The 23,820-nt window shown below is 47.4% G+C and overlaps 6 protein-coding genes across 6 annotated transcripts; 3 read left to right on the top strand and 3 right to left on the bottom strand.

Moving 5' to 3' along the window:
- Window positions 1-8,179: 8,179 nt before the first annotated feature.
- Aud_009805 (uncharacterized protein) lies at window positions 8,180-9,154 on the bottom strand (the record flags this gene model as incomplete). The annotated part of the gene is made up of 1 exon (XM_043294651.1): window positions 8,180-9,154. The coding sequence occupies one exon, from the start codon at window positions 9,152-9,154 to the stop codon at window positions 8,180-8,182; it is 975 nt and encodes a 324-aa protein (XP_043150586.1).
- A 1,431-nt stretch (window positions 9,155-10,585) lies between these two features.
- Aud_009806 (uncharacterized protein) lies at window positions 10,586-12,736 on the top strand (the record flags this gene model as incomplete). Its single annotated transcript, XM_043294652.1, has 3 exons — window positions 10,586-10,593; window positions 10,631-12,615; window positions 12,654-12,736. The coding sequence occupies 3 exons, from the start codon at window positions 10,586-10,588 to the stop codon at window positions 12,734-12,736; spliced, it is 2,076 nt and encodes a 691-aa protein (XP_043150587.1).
- A 1,345-nt stretch (window positions 12,737-14,081) lies between these two features.
- Window positions 14,082-15,335, top strand: Aud_009807 (putative Ras family GTPase (Rab4b); the record flags this gene model as incomplete). Its single annotated transcript, XM_043294653.1, has 4 exons — window positions 14,082-14,144; window positions 14,207-14,271; window positions 14,345-14,379; window positions 14,470-15,335. The coding sequence occupies 4 exons, from the start codon at window positions 14,082-14,084 to the stop codon at window positions 15,333-15,335; spliced, it is 1,029 nt and encodes a 342-aa protein (XP_043150588.1).
- Window positions 15,336-16,022: 687 nt separating this feature from the next.
- Aud_009808 (NAD(P)-dependent alcohol dehydrogenase) lies at window positions 16,023-17,293 on the bottom strand (the record flags this gene model as incomplete). The annotated part of the gene is made up of 3 exons (XM_043294654.1): window positions 16,023-16,949; window positions 17,042-17,164; window positions 17,267-17,293. 3 exons carry the CDS (start codon window positions 17,291-17,293, stop codon window positions 16,023-16,025), a joined length of 1,077 nt encoding a protein of 358 aa, XP_043150589.1.
- A 1,481-nt stretch (window positions 17,294-18,774) lies between these two features.
- Window positions 18,775-20,799, top strand: Aud_009809 (FAD-binding oxidoreductase; the record flags this gene model as incomplete). Its single annotated transcript, XM_043294655.1, has 4 exons — window positions 18,775-19,036; window positions 19,122-20,396; window positions 20,471-20,646; window positions 20,707-20,799. The coding sequence occupies 4 exons, from the start codon at window positions 18,775-18,777 to the stop codon at window positions 20,797-20,799; spliced, it is 1,806 nt and encodes a 601-aa protein (XP_043150590.1).
- Window positions 20,800-20,935: 136 nt separating this feature from the next.
- On the bottom strand, window positions 20,936-23,820 carry Aud_009810 (uncharacterized protein; the record flags this gene model as incomplete). The annotated part of the gene is made up of 4 exons (XM_043294656.1): window positions 20,936-21,107; window positions 21,185-23,192; window positions 23,256-23,428; window positions 23,489-23,820. 4 exons carry the CDS (start codon window positions 23,818-23,820, stop codon window positions 20,936-20,938), a joined length of 2,685 nt encoding a protein of 894 aa, XP_043150591.1.

Raw genomic sequence — 23,820 nt, forward strand, 5'->3', positions numbered from 1 at the left:
TACTTGTGGGCTCTAGGTCCTTTGTCTTTTTGAGTGTCATGCAGATTGTATTTTTGCCTCGTGCGTCAGAGACCCTGGATCTAGATGGACTGATGGACTGATGGAGAATAATGAGGGTGGAGAAAGGATTGGCAGCGGTCCATGCAGCTAGTAGTGTATGCAGTGACATGGAGCAGGGCTTTTTAGGAGTGGATGGTGGGTGTCGTAATCAAAAGGAGAAATGAAAATGATAATCAAAATGGAACAAAAATACTAATAAGACCACACTGGCCAATTACGATACCTACCTTTAATGTACAATATCTAAGTAGTCAGCCCAAGTAGGTACTAGATACTAATTAGCCTGGTAGTGCCTGTATTGGATAGATAGTGATGTTCAAAACTACCTTTGGGGGCTAAGTGATGCGAGCTTAGGGACCCGGGTTATGATATCTTAGCACAGAAATTGGTGCACTGTCTAGGACATTTCTGAGATAAGTACAGATGCTTACTGTCAGCTGTCAGCATGGGCTTGGGCGATCCTACTCTGTGTCTGTGCATCACCAGTTATACCAACCTTAGCTACCTTGGATCTTTTGCTAATTTCTGTGGTCTCTCTCATACAACTGCAGATACATAATAGAAAGTGCGCAGGTAGACGATATTGATCTGCAACCGACTCACATATTATCTATGCACACTGATTCTTCAATTGAACAACCAGACAAAATGACAAGCAAGTGATGCCGATGGACCGACCGGCGAACTAACTCACTAGTGCTAGGTGCTATGTAGAAAGAAGAGTGGAGGAGGCCTTAATAGCTATTGGTTGTCGGGTGGTCCATGCCTTCCATTGCTCGTAGGACTCTTAGGTCTTATAATCATAACACATTTTATTACTCTTCATTTTATGATTCTGATTCTCATCATCTCATTACTCATTCTAAGGTCTATTGTATCTAAGACGAACTGTGTTCACTGATAATTCTATTATCTTGTTAGAAATTCAACCATATCTAACTTGATTAATAATTCATAAATGATGTTTTGCTACTGCAGTTACAGAGAAACCTAAGGTAAGACGTAATATTACTCTCTGGATATGGAACACCCTACTACTGTAACTAAATCCATATAATTATCCAGAGAACTATACGCTAATTTAAATGCACATCCGCTAGTCCAAGACTGATGCTACTTACTGCACAAATTTTTAGATATCCTCTTTGGTCGTGCCATAAAAACCAGAGCAAAAGTGACAGAGCAAGATATGAATTGAAAGAAATTAAGGAGCCCAGGATTTTTTTTAATCCTTGTCCCTTTTTGTTTTATAACAAAAAAAAGGGAAAAGAAAAGCAGGCACATGTAACATTATACATCTGCGCCCCATGATTATGATGTCTCGTCTTCTCAAAATATCATGTCTGCAATCCAATGGTTTATTCTTCTATTATCAGCTGTTCCAGATGACTCGAATGATTAAGTTTGGTCCAGCGAGCATTGTTTGGCGAGCTATGGCACACGGACATCGACTGTGGTGTGTGGAACTGTGGAGTGGTTTCGACTAAGACTTGCCAGACCTGATTCTATTTATCCTGTATGGAGTACATATTCAAAGTTTATCCTTCCAGAGCTCAATATAATAGGGCCATAAAGGTGAAATGACATCAGGATAGGAGAGGCGCAAGGGTGGAATGTTTGCGATTCGGTGAACCCAAAGAATTAGATTCAGACAACCTGCATGCCAGGAGCAGGGCTGGATTTGAAGCACGTATATTTCTTACACCAGATAAACCTAGAGGCACATGTTGGACCAGTATCCGGGGGAAGAGCCTCGTGAGGTGAAGGTGTATACTCTGTTTATCAACATTTATCAGTGACTGCTAAACACAAGGATCAAACGTGGCACAGGCCAGGCCAGGCTCCGATTGACTTCACCATTTATTAAGAACTCTATACTTCAAGTGTAGCTCTTTGTTGATGGTGCACAGCTTGTGAAAAGTGGAATTAAAACAATGGGAAGATATGTACCGAATACATAGCAACAACTACTAGCTCTGGAGAGACATTATTTGAAGTGTCTTGGCTGACTCATAAATATCAGAATGGAATTCGACCTTTACTGTCGGACCCCCCTGTCAGCCAGAAATCATATATCATCAGCATGAAGTTTGTGCAGAATGGAGCCAAGGCTTCTCAGAATGAAAATGTTCAGGAGAGAGGAGTAACGGTTATCCTAGCGGCGATCTCCAGACCCGTGCTCTTCAGCCACCACCTGCCGCTGAATTGCCTGCCTGTGTGCTCTCTCGCTTTCTAGCCGTTCGGTTACTATAGAAAATGTGGACCATGAAAACCTGGAGGGCAACCGTAGGACGTAGGTAGCTCCGGTGGAGTAGACTAACGTTCCTCATAGGCCGAAAGTAGTACGGAGTCGACTGCCTTGAATGAGAGTAGTATTTCCCCAGAGGTCGAATTCGTGACAGTTAGAAGAGGGTGGTTGATTGAGATATATCAAGTCCAAAAGGCTCTTCCTACGAATGTACTCGGAGTTCAAAGTTTGTTTGCAAGACAAGCCCTCCAAGGATGAGCCTCTCACCCATATTATTTGCTGGCCTAATTATGCTCCATATACAACGTGACCAATGCACCATAGCTCCTTCAATATCTACCTACAGAGCATAGGTTACTTTGTATCTGGTACGCTTCCTTTAGCATTAGCTTGGCCCCATTCTTAGAATGGACGTTGACGGACATTTGTAACGCTATGTGTATTTATCCTTGGAGATGAAGCAAAGAAAACCTTGGTTTGAGAAATAGCACAGACATTTGCCATTTTTGGTGTATATGGGGAAGACTAGGGTAATCCATTCAGATCATTCAGCACTAAACAATCTTTTTAGAGCATTAATAGTCAGCTGTACTCCGTATTATTTTGAATAATCCATAAAGTAAGAAATGAAAAGCATAAATCAAGTAACAACCATTGTTTTCTGACATAACGGTCTCAGAAGCGAGAAGATAGTATGACCCAACTTCGAAAGGGCACATCAAAATACCTGCCAGGTTGAAGGGAATAGTCACAGGCAAATGATTCTCCCATTGATCTCTGGGGTTGAAACTGCAACTAATTTCTACGTAGGCTGGTCATCTACCAAGCGGAGATATCTTAGCCTCGGGCGGTTCGACCAATGGCCAGCGAGTCAAATGGTTTGCAAAATCTCTGAAAGGCTGATACATCGTTACTAGCGACTACGAACATGAGGTCCGAGCTCACCTAGGCGATCAAATTGCAGTAATAACATGAAGAATAAAATTTATCGACTAAGTGATTATTTCTTGCTACTCGCAAGCTCTTGCTAAGTTACTGATGCCATAAGCACACCATCAGCCTTAGAGCAGTGTGGCTGCAGATGGTAATATAACTTTCTGCAAGTGGCTCTAATAGGATACTTGCTAACGACCAAAATCTTTTTCTCCTCTGGTACTTTGTGAGACCAAAGTCATGCCAGATGATACAGATTGATGGCACGAGCATCTGCAATTCTACCCTCAAGTAGTAGGAGGCACGACAATCCGACGAAGATAAGTTCCACGTCTACATGGGCAAGGCTATGGCTGTAAACTTGATTCTGGTGGAGCTGATGATAATATGAGCTTTCACAAGAGTACAATAATCACACCAGCAAGGTGAACATGGTGATATTATCTTTGAACACCTTGACATCCGCCATGGAACATGCACGGTTTCAGTCCTATAGAAGGCTGATCCTTTTAGTATGACATGATGAGACAGCTCGAACCTTTCTTCTGTTGCTACACATTTACCATGGACTTTCTCGAACCATTCACGAGGCAACTGCACTTAATCTTCAACAGTAATCATCGATGCTACTACCAGTCATGCAGCTGAGTTACCTCACTTAACTTAAGAGGGTCGAAGTTGCATAGCGGCACAGATCATTACTACTTTGGCTTGCCTGCATGCCATTATCGCCAGCACGCTAGCCTGCGCCAATTTCGTTTCTCCGAGCTCGATTAGTGAAACAAATACATATCTCGGCTGCACGGACTCAGACTGGGGCTGCCTTGGCCTCCTTCCCCACAGAGTCCACCCTCACCCGGGAATGGCCGAGGACCGATATGCACCTTGCCCAAGCTGTCCTACGGTAGCCTCCAGCCTCCTAGCTTGTACTGATGGTACTTTGTGGCAACAAGATACAAAATATGGACAGCATTACCTATACCTACCTACCTGCTTCGTTATCTGCACTCTGTAGATAATATCTGCATCCTACTCCATGCTACGGAGTACTGCTGATTACTTTTATGTCAGATACCTAATTAATACATAGTCATCCTTGTAATATGTACTCCAATACCATTCACTAGAAGGTAATGCTATCTATCTCTTTGCATGCTCCCATTATAGACGATCGTCCGTAACTATTAAAGGGGGTCATTCATGATAACAAGCCTTTCAGATCCACACGGTATGTATCTGCGTATCAGCATAGACACTATCTATTACAGTATTCTTCAATCTCCACCTGCTATGGTTACATGACACGCCGACAGATGACATCCACCTAGTTAGAGCGAGTCTCAGTGGGCCTTATACTGGAATCTGGATCCTTCAGGCGGCAGAGACGACGTTTTTCCCGCTGGTGGACTTGCCCCTTAGCTTCGTCTAGCTAGAAACGGAACGGGCAATGGTGCGCATAGAGGCATGACATGCAGCTCGTAATGTCGATCAAGACGGAAGCCGCTCTTCATTGCTGATAATCGCACGCCTGAACATATATTACAGTCTCCACGGACGATTGACCAAAAATAAGGTAATGGCTGAGTCTCTTTATTTAATCAGTCTAATAGATGACTTCGAGTTTGACCATAGTGTATATCTGACAGCACTAGGCTACATTTGCATGTAAATAGATGTACGAATCCGTTGCCCTGTCATTATTGCACTTTTTTCGGAATAGCCTAAGCCGGACAGACTCATTGGATAAATGAAAATGCTAAGTGACAATCCTGGCAACCCTCGCTATACCAACATTGGGATATTATTTGGTTGGCATCATTATGAATTGGTAAAGTGGGAACGCTGAATCACCCTCCCGTAGGATTCTTGAACGTACGGTTGACTATTATTGTTGAGGATGGCAAACTACTGGTGGAATTTATATCATTAACAAGTCTAAAGCCAGTATGATATTGGATTATGATGCAAGATACTTATAAATGCTATAGATAAGCGCAGATATGATATACTGGGCACTCAGGCTACAGCCAATCCTAGCTTGTGAGCATCATCAAGTGAAAGATGGTTCTCCTTCAAGGGCGGCTGCTACTCATGTGTATAGCATCACAGACCCCCACAAAGGCTCGATTATGGAGCATAATGGAGGCCGTTTATCCTTCTTTCCTCTTCCTCAGAAGCCTTATTATCTCAGAAATTGGGCCACATACACCAGACAACATCGTTATCATATCATTGCCAGTAAGGGATAACTTATAACCCCTGTTATAAGTAGCAGTAGCCCTAGACCATTAGGGTCTAAATGTAATTCCGGAGTGTTACCCAATATTGAGGATAATTATTCGATGCATTTTTGCCACATTGTCGCCCGAGTGGTCCAGAGGTATTTTCTCATATTACGCCACCTTAATTTCCCCACTAACAACTTAATCAGGTACGATTCATCGTTCGGGTGTCCCAAACCTTGACTCGATGAGACCCGCGTTCGAGTCGCGGCTCGGGCCATATTTCTTTTTTTTTTTTCTCTTTTCAGTTTGCCTCTCCGTCTCTTTTTTCGAGCGATATCTTGTCATCCCCATGTAATAATCCCTTTTTATCAATCGTCTTTGCCTAAACCAAGTTTTCCTGCATAGTTGAATATGATCGTGGTAAATTTGAACGACTAGGGGCCCTACTACCTAGATCTGTATGGTTGACTAATGGCCCTCAACTAACTAACTAGTTAGTTAGTTAGCCTCCTAAGTCAACTACTCCGTAGTTAACTAACTAACCCAATGGATAAAATTACGCTGTATTGTGGCTCGAGTCACGACCAGCAAATTACGCGGCTGAAGCATGAATGCAGACAACCTCAGGGAGAAAGTATGATAAGTACCTACGGAGTACTCTGTAGTACCTGCTTACCCTGGACTCTGAACAGTATCTCCCACTCAGCTACCTCAATGAGAGTCGTAACTTTTGGTTCGCCAACTGGCGGTACACCATCGCGCGACCGCTTGTGCCTTGTGGTCTTAGCAAATGATGGACTGTCTATTGGTGGCAACTCATATCGGCGAGACTGCAGCCCGCAGACTAGTGCAGGTCACATACGGGATCTTTACCACTAAATTCGAAGGCCAGAATGGGTTGCTCTCTCAAATCAATGTCAAGACCAGAATGTCAATCATGTGGACAACATTCCTGATATGTCTCCATAATATCGCTGGCCCTCCTCTTCTTGCTTAGGCCATTGATCAAATGTGTGAGCGGCGATGGTGCGGACTATATTGTATCATCACTTCATCTAGCAGGCTAATTTGTCCATTTTTGACGTGCTATTATTTCCACCCATCGCAAAAGATCCAAGGTTCCTATATTACGCACACGACGAGAATGTTTACTAGTTGCTCATGGTCCTGCTACTCCATAGACTAGATACCTTAGTCCGTACTGACTACTGCAGTCTGCTTTCAAGCTAGCTTAACTAGCCTGACTCAACCGTCAACTTAGCTTGTTGACTTGATAGTTGATTATCACTGGTGGCTAAAACCAAAAGGAAATGGATATTATTTTACAAACTAATGACCGGTCTCTCAGCATTAAATGAAAAAAATTGGCTGCGTGTCCCATTGGCAATATCCTCCCGCGTTCTTTGTCCTAGCCTGACGTCCGTGACTTCCTTTGGAAGGTATTCTCCTTACACTGAACTTCTAGCCGAGAGGTGCGCAAAATATCCGAGCTGTAGTCCTTTTGATTGAAACTCTGTAGCTACCTACAGCCCCACAAGCATTTCAGAGAACCTAATCATTATTGTCGTGTATTGGAGGCTATCTACTAGTTATTTGAGGACAATAAAAATAGTAGGATGGCTACATCAGGTCAGACTTACAGGAAAAGCATGCACCCAACAATGCAATGATGATCCTCCTTGTTGTACTTCATAGACTTGCTCCTTCAGGATACTGGTTACAAATGCTCTAATAATCGGCAAGCAGTATTCAACACGTCACATTGCCTACTGAACATTGTTCTTGTACTGGGCCTCTCCTCAGTTTTCGTCTCCTCTTCACTTTAAGAGTTTCACTTGAAGAGGGGCCATTGAGTTCGAGAGCGATCAAAGAAATATAAGATCAAACGTGAGGCTTTGATTGAACCTCAGCAGTACGTCAATCCAACGCTCTCTGTGTCGAAACGGCAAATAATCACCAATCATACCTAGGAGCAAGACATCGGATGGTGTCTAGGGCGTTCTTTCCACAAATTGGCATCTCGACTCGAATGAGATGCATATCAGGCATGGAAGGTTCTTTGAAGTTCCCTGCCCGGACCGTATATATCATGTGTTCACTAGGTCAACGAGAGGAGTCCCACCATGAGCGGCTCATCCACAAAGGTAGAACATGACATCAGCATTCTGCTGTCTCTGCCAGCAGGTAAGGTATCAGAAAGCTTGCCTATAGGCGCACTGGTGTTGCTCAGGCCCTGCCAACATCGGTCTATGAAGCAGTAGCGGAAATGCAGCTCATGCTTCCCCCCGAAGCACTAATGCGTCTACGAAAAAGGGTGCATACAGGCTCATGTCCCATGAAGACTTCTAGAAGTTCTCGCCCTCGGCAATTACTCCGCATCCAGCCCCTACGGCTCCGACTCTGAAACTCTAACCCCCTACATCATCATGTCGATTTGACATTAGGTTGCTCAGTACTTTCAGGAGAAGTCGAGGAGCTGTTGCTGAGAAGATTCCTCCATGCTTCTGTCCGCGCCCCTTGGGCAACCAATGCAGAAAATGTACGATATGTAGTCGAGGCTGCCTTGTTTGGCAAGCTTCTTGAGCTTTGCAGTCTCATGGCATACATTGACTGGAAGAGTATCCCATTGTGTATCAAAATGTTGAAACATATCGCTCAGGGTAATAAATGGATCATCAGCTATCGTTCTCAGTTATCAGAGTGAGGGAACATATCAGGACCCATCACTAGGCTTCCATAACCAGCCAGCGGGATGAAAGCAGACTTCGAAGTCGACTCCACCAAAGAGCCCTATGGCACCATATAAGTCATAATCTCCTTCCAATCCCTCAACGCCTCCAGCCTCCTCGTCGACTTCTTCATGGAGGTTCCAGCCTCCTTCTATCTGCCCATTTCTAGTAAAGAAGACATCGACTTGAAGTCTCTTACACCCGGTTCGCGAAGCTCCATTTAGATGTTCTGGAAGCCGAAGGACTATCCCCAGACCGACAGTATCGTTCACATTAAAGGTGTCTGTGAATTGCTTCCCTCCCCACGAGTCATTCACGAAGCGACAACCGTCATCAGAAAAAACAGCAAGGCTACCCCTTTCCCAGCCAGGAGACCGCCAAGTGGGATAAGGCTGCGCGACAAATCCAATAGAAAACCCGCTCGAATCTGCAGCCCCAGTCCCAGGCCCGACACGGAGACCAAGCAATTTGACCTCGAAATATATAGTCTTGCTCTTTTCGGTGACATAAGGGGAATCATTAACTGGAAAATAAAGCGGCAGGCTTGTGGTAATTATGCAGTCACCGTTCCCGTTCGTTGTAGAACCCTTCCATCGACCTGGGTATGCGACAGTAAGGCTACCAAGAAACTCATTCGGCTGCACAGGGCGGAGGTCATATCTCTGTACACAGTCGTAGACAGCAGCCGAAGGCTTGGCCGGCGGATGCAAAGGCACCCTGTCGCAGAATTCATGAGCGCGCTCTGCGTCATCACTGGATGCATTGCCAGCATTTGAACAGAAATAGCCTGTCACCGGTGGCGGCGGCAATGTTGCTGTGTCAGGCACCAGTTCCTGCCAGTTGTGGTATGGAGGAGGAGCAGGCTTGGCTCGTCCGCTATCCTTTTGCTCAGGATGCCATGCTGCTTGGGAAGCATGATAGCTTGGAGGTGGTGCCTGGAAGTTGGGGCGATCGCTCATAGTAAACAGACCACCGAGGGAATGTCTTTCGCAAAATAATATCTTTCCCAGTAAGGCCTTTTTGTGCGGGCGCAAAATAATTGATATTCTCTAGTAAGTAAGAGAAGGGTCACACGCTGATGATATACAGTGACTCGGCTGGGTTGGTGAGGCTTCTGTAGCCGTTCGACGTTGCTGAGTGCTGCCAAGCGTGGCTATGCTTGGTACAATCCAGATCGGACTCTGTATACAATGGATTCACTTTTAATGAGGAGAAGTAGCCGACATCGATGAGAGAGGCAAGAGCTGAACCCGGATACTATGAGTACCCTGCCACCATGCCTTCTTGCTTGCTCACATTATGTCGTCAAAGGAAGTTTCTATCTCGGTTTTTATCAGATCAACCTTAGGTAGTTAGGGTGAGCCACGTATCCATGGAACTGCACTGGTAAGGCGCGAGTGGGAACACATCAGTCCATGAATTGATCCTCCTCCATTCTCCACTTCACTACCTTGGTTGGGAATGAACATCAAATTTAGCTCGCTTGTGTGGTAGCTAATGGTAGTATTAATATGAAGCCATAGCTTAAGTCATTGTCGCGAGCAGGTGATCAGCAGAAACACCATTTTTCACTTTCCTCGCTCATCAACGTCCACCCTTATGTGTCGTCGGGGCTCGAATGGCTCTTCAATATCTATGATACTACCGCCTTCGAGAGGGTCGGCTTTATGCATAAACAATAACAAACTCACTCTCCTCTAAGGTACCGAGTACGGAGTACAGAAAGGCTTGAGGACCTGTCTCAAAGGCTGTGGAAGGTAGCTTACTCCGTAGACTCTTTCCCCTCTCTCCAATCAAATCAATGCATCACATGCGGCTGCAGCATCGGGCAAATTTGAGGCTGGTCCAGTCAGGACGGGTAGCAGTTCACACTCAAAACCCATAAGGTCTCATCACTCTCAACCCGGAGGTGTTGACTGGCCTTTCGCCATCTCGAGATATTTCAAACCAGAAGAGTCGTTTTAAACTGGTGCACATCGTCTGCCAGTTCAGGCTCTCACTGATGTTACTCCTTCAATGACGAAATCAAGAAATTCTCGTCGTTTCTCGGGTGCTTCAAGAGTGCTTTCTTTTCTTTTCTTTTCTTTTCTTTTTTTTTAACTGTGTTCATGGGAGAACTCATTGCAATCTGCCAGTCTAAGCTTGAACGGATAACTTGGGGAGACTTCCTTGCCATCAGATTCTGATCTTACGCTTCGCCATACGTGACAGGACCCCGCATTGTTTGTCCTATTGTTGGTTAGAAGAGTATCAGTGACAATGGAACAAAAGCCCCAGAATAAGAGAAGACGCCGCTCTTCAATAACTCAACAACTTCACCGGATCTTCAATGTTGACAGGCAAGAATTTGTGAGTCCATCTGCTTTTTGACTATTTCTTTTTAATCCTGCATGGCCCTGTGGCGTGGGATAGTGTGTATGAATTGGTCGACCTAGATCAGCCAAGGCATTTAAGAGCCTCATTACTGACATCTTGAAGCAAAAGCAGCGAGAGTCCGGGCATGTTCCTTCAAACGCAAGTGCAAGGGCTGCGCCTGATCAGCATTGGCAGCATAGGAAAGAAGGGACCGACACTACATCATATCACAATGACCAGTACAACAATCAGTCTTCTCACCAGCCTACGAAGGGGAGCCCTGATCTGGGCGTTTTGGATTTTGCCCAGGCATGTGGTGCCGCGTCGGGAGAACCGCAACCTCGTTCTAGACGCCAGAAATCTTCGACAGGATTAGAGCAGGCTGTAGAGAAAGTCCAAGACTTTTCTGGAACGCCCGAAAATGCTGTTCGCTCTATTGAAAGATCTACTGCTCAAAATGGGACCAATAGTGTCTCGCAAAAGAAGGACAAACGAGTCACGCGACGCCTGGAAGCAGAGAGGATAGAACTTGAGAAACGACTCTTGAAGCTCGAACAGACACAATTGGCAGGAAACCATAATTCACTGAAAAGGGAGACTCGTCGCCTGACAAAGAAGCAGCCCCTTGGTAGCTCTAGCAGGAGCTCTAGTGTGAGTGCTGACGAATCTCGGCCTTCTTCGAGGCGTCTTTCTGCTTTGTTCTCAATATCCAGACGTACATCAATGTCGCGATCAAGCTCTGTAAATGGCAGGAATGGCGAAGAATCAACAGATAGCGCACCTGTTCCAACGAAAACACCAGCGGACGATGTTTCAACCTTACGGGTCGCTAAACCCTCTTTATCCACAAGTTTGCCGGAGCGATTTAGTGCAGTAATATCCAAAGGGTTAATTGTTGGGAGCAATGCTCTGCTTCAAGACAAGACGCCCCCGGCGCAGTCTTCTCCATCACCACCAGCAGCCACAACTGCAACGAACCAATCAGAGACACTAGAGGTGAACGAAGAATGCTCCTTACAGAAGCCTGAGCCAACATTAGACCATGCGAAGCACCAGATCGACGATTATGGCGAATCGTCAAAGTCACGTAGCTTACACACGTCACCTGATTTGGACCGGATATCGTTCGCAGCGACTCTACATCTTGCAAGAAGGGCTCGAGATAACGATCAGCTCCAGGGCCGGTCTCCAGGCACGGTCCAGTACCCATCGCTTGTCCAGAGGGATGTAACACAGAATGGAAAGCTCTACGACTCGCAAACTCCTGGGACATCAAAGATGGGCGTATTTTCCCAACCGAACCCAAGTGCAGTTGAAAACCCAGACAGCTTACCAACTAAGGCATCAGTCAAGTCTATTCCTAGGAGAACTTTCAAACCATCACCCCTTGCAGGTGACTCGACAAGCCGCGGGAGTTCTCAGTCACTTGTTGGAAACTCTAGCACTTCGCGTTTGCGCAATTCTGGAGGATCCAGCGGCGCGAGACGAACTCCATCCTCCCCATTGGCGACGGTTGCAACGAGCATGTCTCCTGCTGTGGGATCTTTGCAATTCTTACAACCTTCAATCAATAGCCAATCGGAGACAGAAAGGGAAGGTAAGGCACTAGATGCTGCCTCTGAACGTACTCCCAAATCAAACAATTCTGCAAACACACGTGTCTCGAAAGAACAAGAAGCTCTCGATTCCGTTTCTTCGCAACACCCACGGACTCGTCATTTGACACAGAGCTCAGCACCGGTTTCATACTCCCTACAACTGTCTGCGGAGTCACGAATTCAGGCTTCAACTAATGAGAAGAATATTAATCATCCGAGCCTGAAACATAATCGCCAAGAAGAAGCTACAGCTATTCATGGTTCCCGAATAGCGAGTGTCAACCAGGATATACCTCCCCTGCCAGAGCACAAATCAGGTGGAAGCCTTGATGCCCAGCAATTTGCAACGGCAGGCAGCGCATCTTCACGAAGCTCATCTCCAGAGCCTTGTTCGGAAGACTACAATACTGCCGATGAAACTGGATCAATAGGATCTGTACCTCGAGGCAATGATGACTGCTTGGATAGTAAGTCTGCGGCACCATCCGGACCCTGTTCTGTGCAGAATATGGTCGAATCGAACGATTCCACCCATGCGAGCAAATTCTCAGATGTCGCGGTATCCAAGGTGGGCAACCCGCACGGTGACAGGTTGAGCACAAGGGATCAGTCAATCCCGAAGACCTTTGTGATCTGTTGCTCATGTAAATACTGGCATAACATGCCACCTGAGAGTTATTCGAAGGTCGCTAGTCCAGATACTTGTTCAGTCCCTACCAGAAATGGCCCTACTCTTCTTGGTCGCACTTCATCTTTCGCCGGTCGAAAGGCAAGCCGGAAATTAACTCGCAGTGCCCAGATTAAGTCAGGATTATTGAACGAGCGATCTGCCAATGAGAGGGCCACAGTGGGATCGGAAACAAGATCTCGATTTGCTGACACCCCCTTACGGTGCTGTTGGTGCGACCATCACATGAGCAGGCTTTGTTGTGAGGGATGGACTACCACGGTCTACAAGCACGAGAGGCAGTTTTGAGTCATTAGTTGCTTCTACCTGTCTTCTCCATCATTCTTCCCTGCCACCTTCCTTCCCCGTAACCCATTCGAACTAGATGTTGTTTACTTAGTTGGCATCGCGTGCTGACTGACAACCAGTTGAAACTAGACAATACTCGATAGACTATCCTGCACCCTGAAATAGGATTCTCCATCTAGCTGGTAAACTTCTTCATGCCTCAGGATCTCGCTATTTTTCAAGTATGCATAAAAGGGTGCGAATGGCCATGGATCAATGACAAAGCAAGAATCAGAGAATAACATCTCGTCCTGTCTACCACTTCCATGTGACATAGTCTTCATAGAAAGCTCCATTTGCCAATACGAAGCATCCAACATGTCAGCTTGAGGTATGACCTCAGCTCTGAGCCTGTCATCGATGGTCTGGGGAGGTCGTCGAATATCAACGCACACAACTGCAACTCGATAGGTGACTATAAGAGATCGTTCAACGCTTCTCACAGTCCTAAGAATAGAGCGAGCGTTGTTGTATGTCTTCGATGGTCCATTGAATCCCGTTTAAGACCTGGTTCATACCACTTAAGCCTATGGCAGCGGATACAGTACAGAGTTTAGACAACGCGAAAGGGAGCACTATTCGGAGAGAATTGATCTCGTCCTTTAAAGCGTAAAAGCTTCTGCCATACATGAGACATGATTTAGGACTGCGTACAGGAGGCGAATTGCCTTACAGATGAAGCCGAGTGCGTAAACCGGGACACCGGTCAGTCGGGCTTAGCGGCCTTCTACCTATGATTTAACTTGTAGTCCCGTGCCCCCAAAATTCAGAGTTAATGCATCGACTTTAAATGCCCCTTAACCGAAGTTCCAAAAGCCTTCCCCCAAAAAAGAAATAAAGACAACGCCAAAGAGTATATGCGCTCTTTTTTCTGTTGGCTCTCTTCAACGCGCTCTTGATCTCCTCATAGTTGAACCCATGGCGCGCCAAAGAGGTCTGTCGAATGCTTCTTCGTCACCTTCTCTTCCCGATGGAAATCAGGTACCGAGGGAACTTTAGACCCTTAGTGCTCAATGAGGACGTATCAACTAACACTGTTGAAGGAGCTGGAGAGCATGTATGATTATCTGGCCAAAGTGATCCTGCTTGGGCCAAGCGGTGCCGGAAAGTATGTGCCTTGCTGTTGATAACCTCCCAAGTCTCTTTTGCTACTGTTGCTCACATGGTACGGCTCACCGCAGGTCATGTGTATTACATCGATTCGTGAAGGACGAATGTACGGCTCCGATCCCTGACTGAGCCTGATCCTATCCCTCGCTCCCCCTGAGCTGGATAGCCGGCTCGCTAATACACCTTGCGACTGTAGGGAGAGTGTTGTCATCACAAACGATCGGGGTCGAATTCTCCTCGAAAATAGTCAGGCTTGGATCCGGTCCCCGAAAAACAAGGATCAAATTGCAGCTTTGGGACACTGCGGGCACAGAGAGATTTCGTTCCGTCTCAAGATCGTACTATCGGGGAGCTGCAGGCGCTATCCTGATCTACGATATATCTTCGCAAGCGTCATTCGCAGCGCTTCCTACCTTTTTAATGGATGCACGTGCTCTTGCATCTCCCAATCTCACTGTTCTACTGGCTGGGAATAAGGCGGATCTTGCGTCCGAGACCCATGGCGATTTCGCAGATGACGGCATGAGAGCCCCTCCTACTCCTTCCAGCACTAGCAGCAAGCAGTCATCATTCCCAATCGACTCAGTCCCTGGTTCTGTTCGATCTACAAGCCATTTAGGTAGTGGAACAAGGCTCACGGCGACTTATGCCTTTGAAGGTCGTCAAGTGAGCGCCGGAGAGTCAGCACACTGGGCTGCCAAGGCGAATATTCCTGTTGCTGTCGAGGTGTCGGCTCTTACTGGAGAGGGCGTTGAAGAATTGTTCATCCGATTGGCACGAATTATCCTTACCAAGATTGAGCTAGGGGAGATCGATCCCGACGATCCTCAAAGTGGCATTCAATATGGAGACGGCGGACTCTATGGCCAGGGCACCAGCGATGCGTCCAGTATTCGAAGTCGAATGACAGTCGATGATAATTCCGTGCAACTGCATCGCAGGAATCCAAAAAGGCGGGGTGGCAGTAGGGGAGTGAATACCTGGAGAAGTAACATGGGAGAATGGGAAGAGGTCTTTCGCCTCAGCGGCTCGCACCAAAAGAATGGTACGGGATGCTGTTGACCCTTTCGAGCGGTTAAACCTCCGGCACATGTGGATTGTTGGGCGTGTCATGCCCTCCCCTCGCTTGCATCAAGTCACGCATTGCTCTTATCTTACGCCTTCTGCTCTGGATCGGAATTCATTTATCCCATATACAACATAACGGAGGTGTGCATTTGCCTTATCTATTCTGTCTGGTTGCTTATTCCGTACCCACACGCCCTAGATACCTTACATCGCCCTCTTTGCCTCGGAGTTAGGTTCCATTTTCGGCTCGATTGTTTTCATGAACAATGGGACTCGGTAACCTTGGCGTCTCCCTTCTATTTTCTACCTTTTTCTTTACCTTTTTCTTTTGCGCTGTGCGATCCCCTAATCCCTCTCCTTGGTCCTCTGATAGGGGTCTACATGCCATCGTGGCTAATCAGCAAATACCTCATTATGCTTGAAACCACCTATAGCTCTGTCACTTGCCAGCGGCTGAAATTTTGCCAATCCTGCGTCGCGTGTCCAGTGGAACTCATGATTGACTTGAGTTGGGCTCAGATATACACCTATTATCGTTTCATTCCAAATATTAGATATCAGAGCGGCTACCATGTCTTCGTCTCCTAGTCCCAAAATAGGTAGGGCCCGAAATGGTGCATGACCACTGGTTCGAATTACACATTTTCGAAAATCATATGATCATCGGATGGTCGTGTCGTCTCAATCTTGGATCCCAGAAATGAGTGTTTTGATGCCTTTCCCGGCCTTGACTTCCTTAAATGCCTGTTCAGCGTCATAGAACTCGACCACGCCGGTGATAAGATCCTTCACATTGACTTTACCGGACGCGACCAGGTCGACCGCGAGCTTATAGTCACCACTTCCATACCGAAAGCTACCTTTGACAGTCAACTCTTTCGTGCAGGCCGCCATGATTGGAAACATTATTTCGCTCCGGCCCATGCCACCTTGCACGTATGTGCCGCCGGGGCGCAGAACATGAATTCCGGTGTGAACGGACGGTTCAGCCCCTGAGGCGTCGATAACCACATCTGCACCAACCCCTAGGTAGTTCTCTTTTCTCAGTCGCTCCGCGTTGTCGACCGCGCTTACTTTGGCGGGCTCGAAAGTCGACGTTGCCGCATATTTCTTGGCAGAGTCAAGTCTTGCCTTTTGTATGTCCACAGCGATGATTTTAGCGGCACCGAAAGCTTTTGCGACGGCACAGCACAGAAGCCCGACGGGCCCGGCTCCGAAAACGATCACGGACTGACCAGGGGTGACGCTTGCTTGTCTCACGATATGAACAGCGACGCCTAGAGGCTCCATGAGAGCCCCCTCCTGTAAGGAGATGCTGTCGGGAAGTTTGTAGCAGAAGTCTTCGGGAAGTACATAGAACTTGGCTAAGGTGCCATCGTATGGTGGAGTCGCTGCGAAGGCCATTTTCTCACAGAGGTTGTATTTCCCAGCCTTGCAAGGTTCGCATCTACGGCATGGAACGCCTGGCTCCATGGCAACACGGTCTCCCACTTTCAAGCCTGTGACAGCTGAGCCGACCTTGCTGATGACTCCGGAGGACTCATGCCCTAAGACCATAGGATCCTTCACAACAAACTGGCCGATTGAACCATGTTCCCAATAGTGGACCTGAATGCAACCGATCCGAAACAGTCAGCCTGATCAACGATCCCGGGGGACAGGTGGATATAGAGTGTTAGGCTGAATGCGCCGATACGTACATCACTGCCGCAGATACCAGTGAATTTGACGTTCACCAGTACCTCGTGAGGGTCTTTTAGTTCTGGAATAGGTCGATCTTCAAATTTGACCTGGTGAATACCTTCGAGGACAAAGGACAGATTCTATTTTGATAAAATGTCAACCTTATTGCTACTTCTTTCCCCCTCTCCGTGCTCCTATTGGACTTTTCAAAGTTGGTGATGACACCAGGGAAACGGACACACCTGGGCAGTGGCTGTTGATGTACTCATTTTGTATCGCTTCCGTCTGTGCTCAATATTCGCGGTGTATTCTTCCACTTATCATTCCTTTATTGATATAGGAGAACTCAGCCGGCTGTTTTCTGAGAAGGTCGGCGGTCTGAAGAAGGTACACGGAGGTAAACTGAAGGGGAAAGACGGAGGAAGAGAAGGAGGGTTGCTTGCTACTGTTATACTCGACAGGATAAAAGAGAGGGGCGTGTGTGGAGAAAGAAAGCTTACCCGAATTATCCAGACCAGAACTAATGAATTGGAGCAGCGAGCTTTTCAGAGGGACATCTATCTAGATAGTGGATAATAAAAGGACTTGGAATATCTCCGCTCCCCGCCAAGTTGTCTGGTCAGACTGGTGGGGTGTCTTGACCTCATTTGGGTCGGGCGAGACCCTTTCTTACTTTGTAGGTGTTGGAAATTACCCGTGTGGTACCTCCTATTTAGCCGGTGAAGCTGGGAGAAAAAGGTTAAAAAGCGAAAGGTGACGATGGGGGGTAATAATGGTCTCTTAGATTCAGCTTCTGATCCCGCCACTTATTGAGATGAGAGGACTCATCTCATGCCGCCTAATATTCATATGGCTACTCTTGGGATGTAGTTGTTGTCAAACTGATGTCATAGCCCGCAGTTGCCATGAGTACATCATATTCCCTTCTCCTCATAAGGTAAGGTACTTAGACATTGAGAGTGAGAGTCTTGTTCCTGCTTGACCATATCTCTTCTCATCTCCTCTCAATAGTCCCTATATTTACTGTTCCCGTGACCACCATTGCCAGACGGGTAAATAAGTTAGCGTTGTGGAGATGAAGTCTAACTGAAAAAATGCGTCTGTATTTACATCCACAGTTCTTTGAGATTTAGGAATGGCTTGACTATGCAGTGGGACTTTTCAGATGTTATAGCGTAGCTGTAAAAATGCAAACTCTCACACACAAAGAATAAAAGGTAGAAAGAAAGATAGAAAGAAAGATAGAAAGATAGAAAGAAAGAAAGAAAGAAAAGAAAGAGAGAAAGAGAGATAGTAATGAGTGTTGTCATGCCTTGAGAGGATCACTCATGTGTCGTATGCTACGTCCCGTCATCAGAGAAGCAAGCAACCCAGCATTTATTAGTGTATGCAGAATAAGTGACATAATTGAATTCTCTCTGTGATTTCTCTTCCCCTCCTTTTCACAAAATGATTATCTGGTTCACATAAAGGTATAAGGTACTGTACAGGTTTTTGAAGTCACTTGTAGCTTGAACCCTGTCAATACCTTATCAATAATCCCAACACTAATACCCCTCTACGGAGTAGTATTCCCGGGACTGACCAATGGAGACAGCTTATTAAGCCAGATATTCCGTTAGAGAATCCAATCCGACTTTAACGAGTATCGCCGACCTGACGGACAAAACAAACGCCTTTCGATCTGAATTCCCTGAAGGTTGGGTCGAGATATTTGCCATATTTGGTTTATATTTAATTCTCCATCACTATGGTCGGAGCTAATGTCCTCCGCCAACCCTGGAGGAGGGCAGTTTTCCATGCGGTTCGGCCGAGAACGACCATACCTACGTACCAGCATCGATACTTCAGGGCAACTGCTCGAATCTCTGCCAACGATAAGTCGCAGTCCTTCAAGAATCAGCTGTATGAGAGTACGCAGCAGCGGTTGAAGCGGGAGCGCGCTGAGCAGGAACGATTTTCTCAGTATCAGACTCAGTCACCAGGTGGTCGCTATGCGGCTTTGATGTTCGGTATGCGATCCGCTCAGGGATACGTGCCATGGGTACTTTAGCTCATCTTCTTTCTTAAATATGGATCTAATTCTCATCGTAATAGCATTGGTTTTCTTCTCTACTGGTGCATATTACCTAGGATCATTGAAGCCCGCCAGTCTTCCAACATCATCAACCACCACCCTCATCGAAATCGAGCCGCCGATCCACAATATCTCACAGGCAAATTTACAAGCCGCTTGGGCGGACTTTGTTGACATTGTAGGAAAGGAAAATGTATCCACGGAACATGGTGACCTCGATGTACATTCCGGTTCTGATTGGTCTTCGTACACACTAAAAAAAGATGAAAAGCCTTTCCTTATCCTCTATCCAGCAACCACCGAGGAGGTTTCCCGAATTATGAAAGTCTGTCATCAACGGGTCATTCCTGTGACGCCCTACTCCGGTGGTACCAGTCTGGAGGGGCATTTTGCTCCCACGAGAGGAGGGGTGTGTATCGATTTCCGCCGCATGGATCGTATCCTGGAGCTCCACAAAAAGGATCTTGACGTTGTGGTCCAGCCTGCAGTTGGGTGGGAAGACCTTAATGAGGAATTGTCTAAAGAAGGTCTCTTTTTTCCACCTGACCCGGGCCCCGGCGCTATGATTGGCGGTATGGTCGGCACTGGCTGTTCGGGGACTAATGCTTACAGATACGGCACAATGCGAGAATGGGTTCTTTCTTTGACTGTTGTCCTTGCAGATGGGACTATTATCAAAACAAGACAACGTCCGCGGAAATCGAGCGCAGGTTATGATCTCACCAGACTGTTCATTGGAAGCGAAGGAACTCTCGGCCTTGTGACGGAGGCTACATTGAAGCTGACTGTCAAGCCCAAGAGTCAAAGCGTTGCTGTTGCTAGCTTCCCATCCATTCACAACGCCGCAGAGTGCGTGACCCGTGTGGTTGAAGAAGGTATCCCCGTTGCGGGGGTTGAGATCCTTGATGACGTCCAAATGAAATGCATCAACGATAGTCGGACGACTCGTCGACAGTGGAAGGAGTCGCCTACTCTCTTCTTCAAATTTACAGGGACCCCCGTGGGTGTCAAAGAACAAATTGAGCTTGTTCGGAAACTCGTCTCTAGTAGTGCAGGACAATCATTTGAATTTGCTCGGGGGGAAGATGAAATGAAAGAACTTTGGAGTGCTCGGAAAGAGGCTCTGTGGAGTGTGATGTCCATGAGGCGAGGTCCTGAGGACCGCGTTTGGACAACCGATGTGGCAGTGCCGATGAGCAAGCTGCCCGACATAATCGAGGCAACGAAGCAGGATATGACCGAAAGCGGATTGTTGGCTGGCATTTGCGGCCATGTCGGGGATGGCAATTTTCATGGTACTACCCCTGCCCCCTGCTGCTTTCCCATCGTCAAATAAAGCTTAAGCTAATCTTTTCCCATTTTTTCTTAGCAATTATCCTGTTCAATGAGAATGAAAAGAAAATTGCGGAAGGTGTTGTGCACCGAATGGTCAAGCGAGCAGTTGAAATGGAAGGCACAGTGACTGGCGAACACGGGGTTGGCCTCATCAAGCGGGACTATCTTCAGCATGAGGTCGGGGAAACCACGGTGGATACTATGCGGCGGGTAAGTTATGAGAACTCTAGCTGTAGGACTGGTTTTGATCTCAACGTTGACTCTATGCAGATAAAAATGGCGCTGGATCCTCTTCGCTTACTTAATTGCGACAAAGTTGTTCGAGTAGAACAACCAACGCTAGGGGAAGTAAAGAAGTGGTGAACAATGGCATTTACAACAGCAGTACGAAGTAAGGTAGTTCATGTAGCTTGAACAACTCAAAGGATGAGCGCAACGTAAAGATGGTGTGCAATCACGACGTTTTCGATACAAGCAATTAGATTGGCTGATCGTATCGCTAATATCCATAACCCCTTGACTCTCCTTCGGAGCGCCTTCCGTATCCATGCCGTGGCTCGGCATACTCACTGCTGTCGTTTTCCTCGTCTCCACGGTACTCTACTCGAGTGTGATATTCTTCAACTTCTTTGTAAGTTCCATGCCCGCCCTCGTACCGCGGCTGATCTTCCCTGCGTAGACGGTCAGTCATACATTTGAGTAGAAAAGTCGACGTCGCCCAAAGTCCCCTGATGTATGTTTCACTAACCTGTCTGGTCTGCTGTGTTCATAGAACCCAGTCTGTGCAGTGTCATACGTAGAACGGCCGCTGTCATAATCGTACCCGGGATTCGTATAGTCTCTCCTATCGTCGTCTGCACGTTCATAAGCCGCCTGCGGTCTTTGTTGGGACCACCGACTTTCACCACTGTCATAGTCTCGTCGATCACGACTGTACTCTACATCTCTCCGATTTTCAGCGGAAGGATATCTCTCAGAGGTCTCGTAACGTTCCAAGTCTGAACGGCCCTCGGCGCTCGCGTGTGCATCCTCGTACTTTTGTCCACCATCTCGACCACCGTGCCTTTGATGATCCTGGGACCATTCCCCTCCTTGCTCACGATCATACCTGCCTCCCCCACGGGCGTAGCTTGAGGTGCTTTCGTATGTCGGGTCATCATCGTCTCTTGTGCGGCCTTCATTCCATCCCTGTCGAGCCTCCCTTCCGTACTTGCTTCCCCCGGAATATCGATCCTCGCCGTCAGCCTCTGATTCGAATCGGCTCTGTCCTCCATACTGTCGGTGAGATTGTCCAAGGCGCTCATCCTCCTGAAAATCACTTTGGCGTCTTTCATTGTCCGACCGACGGGAGCTGGAATCGCCTAGGAGAATTGATCCGACCCCATTCACAAGACCTCCAACTAAGCCTCCGAGGGCTCCACCACCCGCAGCCTCTGCCGCAATCTTACCAAGCCCACTGGTGCTCGGCTTATAACTCTCCTCGGGGCTAGTTTTACCCCTATGGAGTGTTAGAGGCTTACCGCATCCATGTCCTGAATCATGCACGCCTTCTTTGTGATTCTTGCCCTCACGAACACCCTCCCGAGAGAGCTGCTCCCGAAGACTCTCCTGTTCCGCCTCGTCCTTTCTGCCCCACCACTCCTCGACAGTGTTGAACATGATTTGGCGTATATCAGATGCTCCGTCCTCGCCATATTGACGTAGAGCCGGATGATGGAAGACGCCGGTGATGATCCGGTCTAGTGTCCTGTCTATGTCAATGTTTTCATCGTCCCAGCACTCCATCAGCTGAGGCACTGTCCATTTGACTACTCGAGAGGCAATCTGGCCGGCCGGTTCGTTCAGGACATTCGAGAAATGATCTTTGGAGAGCATCGAGTGGGTGGGGTTCGAGAAATCATCATCATTGAATACAACGTGCTGCTGTGCCCGGCTACTTTCAATGATTTCGGACGAGCCGGTTTGAAGCTCGACCTTGACCTGCCGGATGATGGGGAGTATATAGGGCGCAAGAATGGAGAAGACAAAGATATTGATCTGCTCCTGAAACTGTTCAATCAACTCCGGCAAAACTGGGATCGTTTCAATCGCGCCATTGATTGACTTAATGAGCTCGTCATGCCATTCAAGAACAGGGTAAATCTGCTGTTGCACATCGTCCAAATATCGCGTCCACTCCTCGGGCTCACGGGGGCTGATGTCTTGACTGTGCTGCTTGGCGTCTTGAGACTTGGCTTTGAACTCGTCCATTTTGTTGGCTTGATCGTCGGTATTTCCAATCAGTCCCTCGGGGATCTTGTTGAGCAAGTCCTGTATGAAGCTCTCCGAGGGGGTTCCACTTTGCGAGTCATTAATGACCCCTTCGAGAGACTGGACTTCAGATTGAATCGTCTTGTCCGACAGCTCACCCAGTACCGAGTGAAAAAAGTCCACACCGCCAAAAGTACCAGTGACAATGGGATAGACGTAACCCCGTGCACCGTCAACTTTGACTTTAGTGTTGCGACCCACGTGGGGGAAGACCGTTGATTCTCCCAATTCAATAAGGCTCAGTTCGGTGTAATTGGAATGTGCTGCATAGTCTTCCAAGCAATGGAGGCCAGTGCCAAGCAAACGAAGAGCCTCATGGAGGTCATCATCATTACGTGACCTTGCATATCGCCGTCCCAGCTCGATCGAACGCTTAAAGACTCTGCGGACCAGGCCCGCAGAGGTCCCGATGCCGAGATTCTCACTAGCTATATAGTTTTTCAGGCCTGGATGTAATAAATTTGATACGTCAGCAGGGCTAAGTTTTCAGTTGGAAAAGATGTTCCCACCTGTCCTCGGATCGACCGACAGCTCGCGCTCCTCGTCAACAGGGCCTCTCAACCGACGATCATAGCGGCGCGCGTCCTCCCCTTCGGCATAACCGAGAGGATTATCGATATGCTCAGTGGGCTCGTAGCAACCTAGGCGCTCAGTGGTCACCTCAAATTCTTTGGTTCCGTAGCTGCACACGTTTCTTCAGCAAGTGACCACTGCGGCAATGCCTGGAAACGTTGAGGCTTACCCAAAACTAAGAAATCCCAGAACCCATATCAGGATGCGAATAGCTTCGGCACTGACATATTTCAGGGTGCCGACATCCACGGCCTGGCTGTAATCGCGAAGCCAATTTCCAAAATATACGCGCTGCACATCGAGCTTGCCAAATTTACGGCCACCAGCAGCACGGGCCAAGAACAAGGTTAACAATGTATCTTCGATATCGCCGTGGCGCCAATTTTGACCCTCGACTTGTGAAATCGATGCGATATTGCCAGCTCCAAAGGCGTGGGCTCTTCCTGACAGCAATAACAGGAGCAGAATGGAGAGGGTCAGGCTCTGGACGCTTGACCCCAT

This window comes from Aspergillus udagawae (genome assembly GCF_001078395.1).
Source record: "Aspergillus udagawae IFM 46973 DNA, scaffold_8, whole genome shotgun sequence".
NCBI lineage: Eukaryota > Fungi > Ascomycota > Eurotiomycetes > Eurotiales > Aspergillaceae > Aspergillus > Aspergillus udagawae.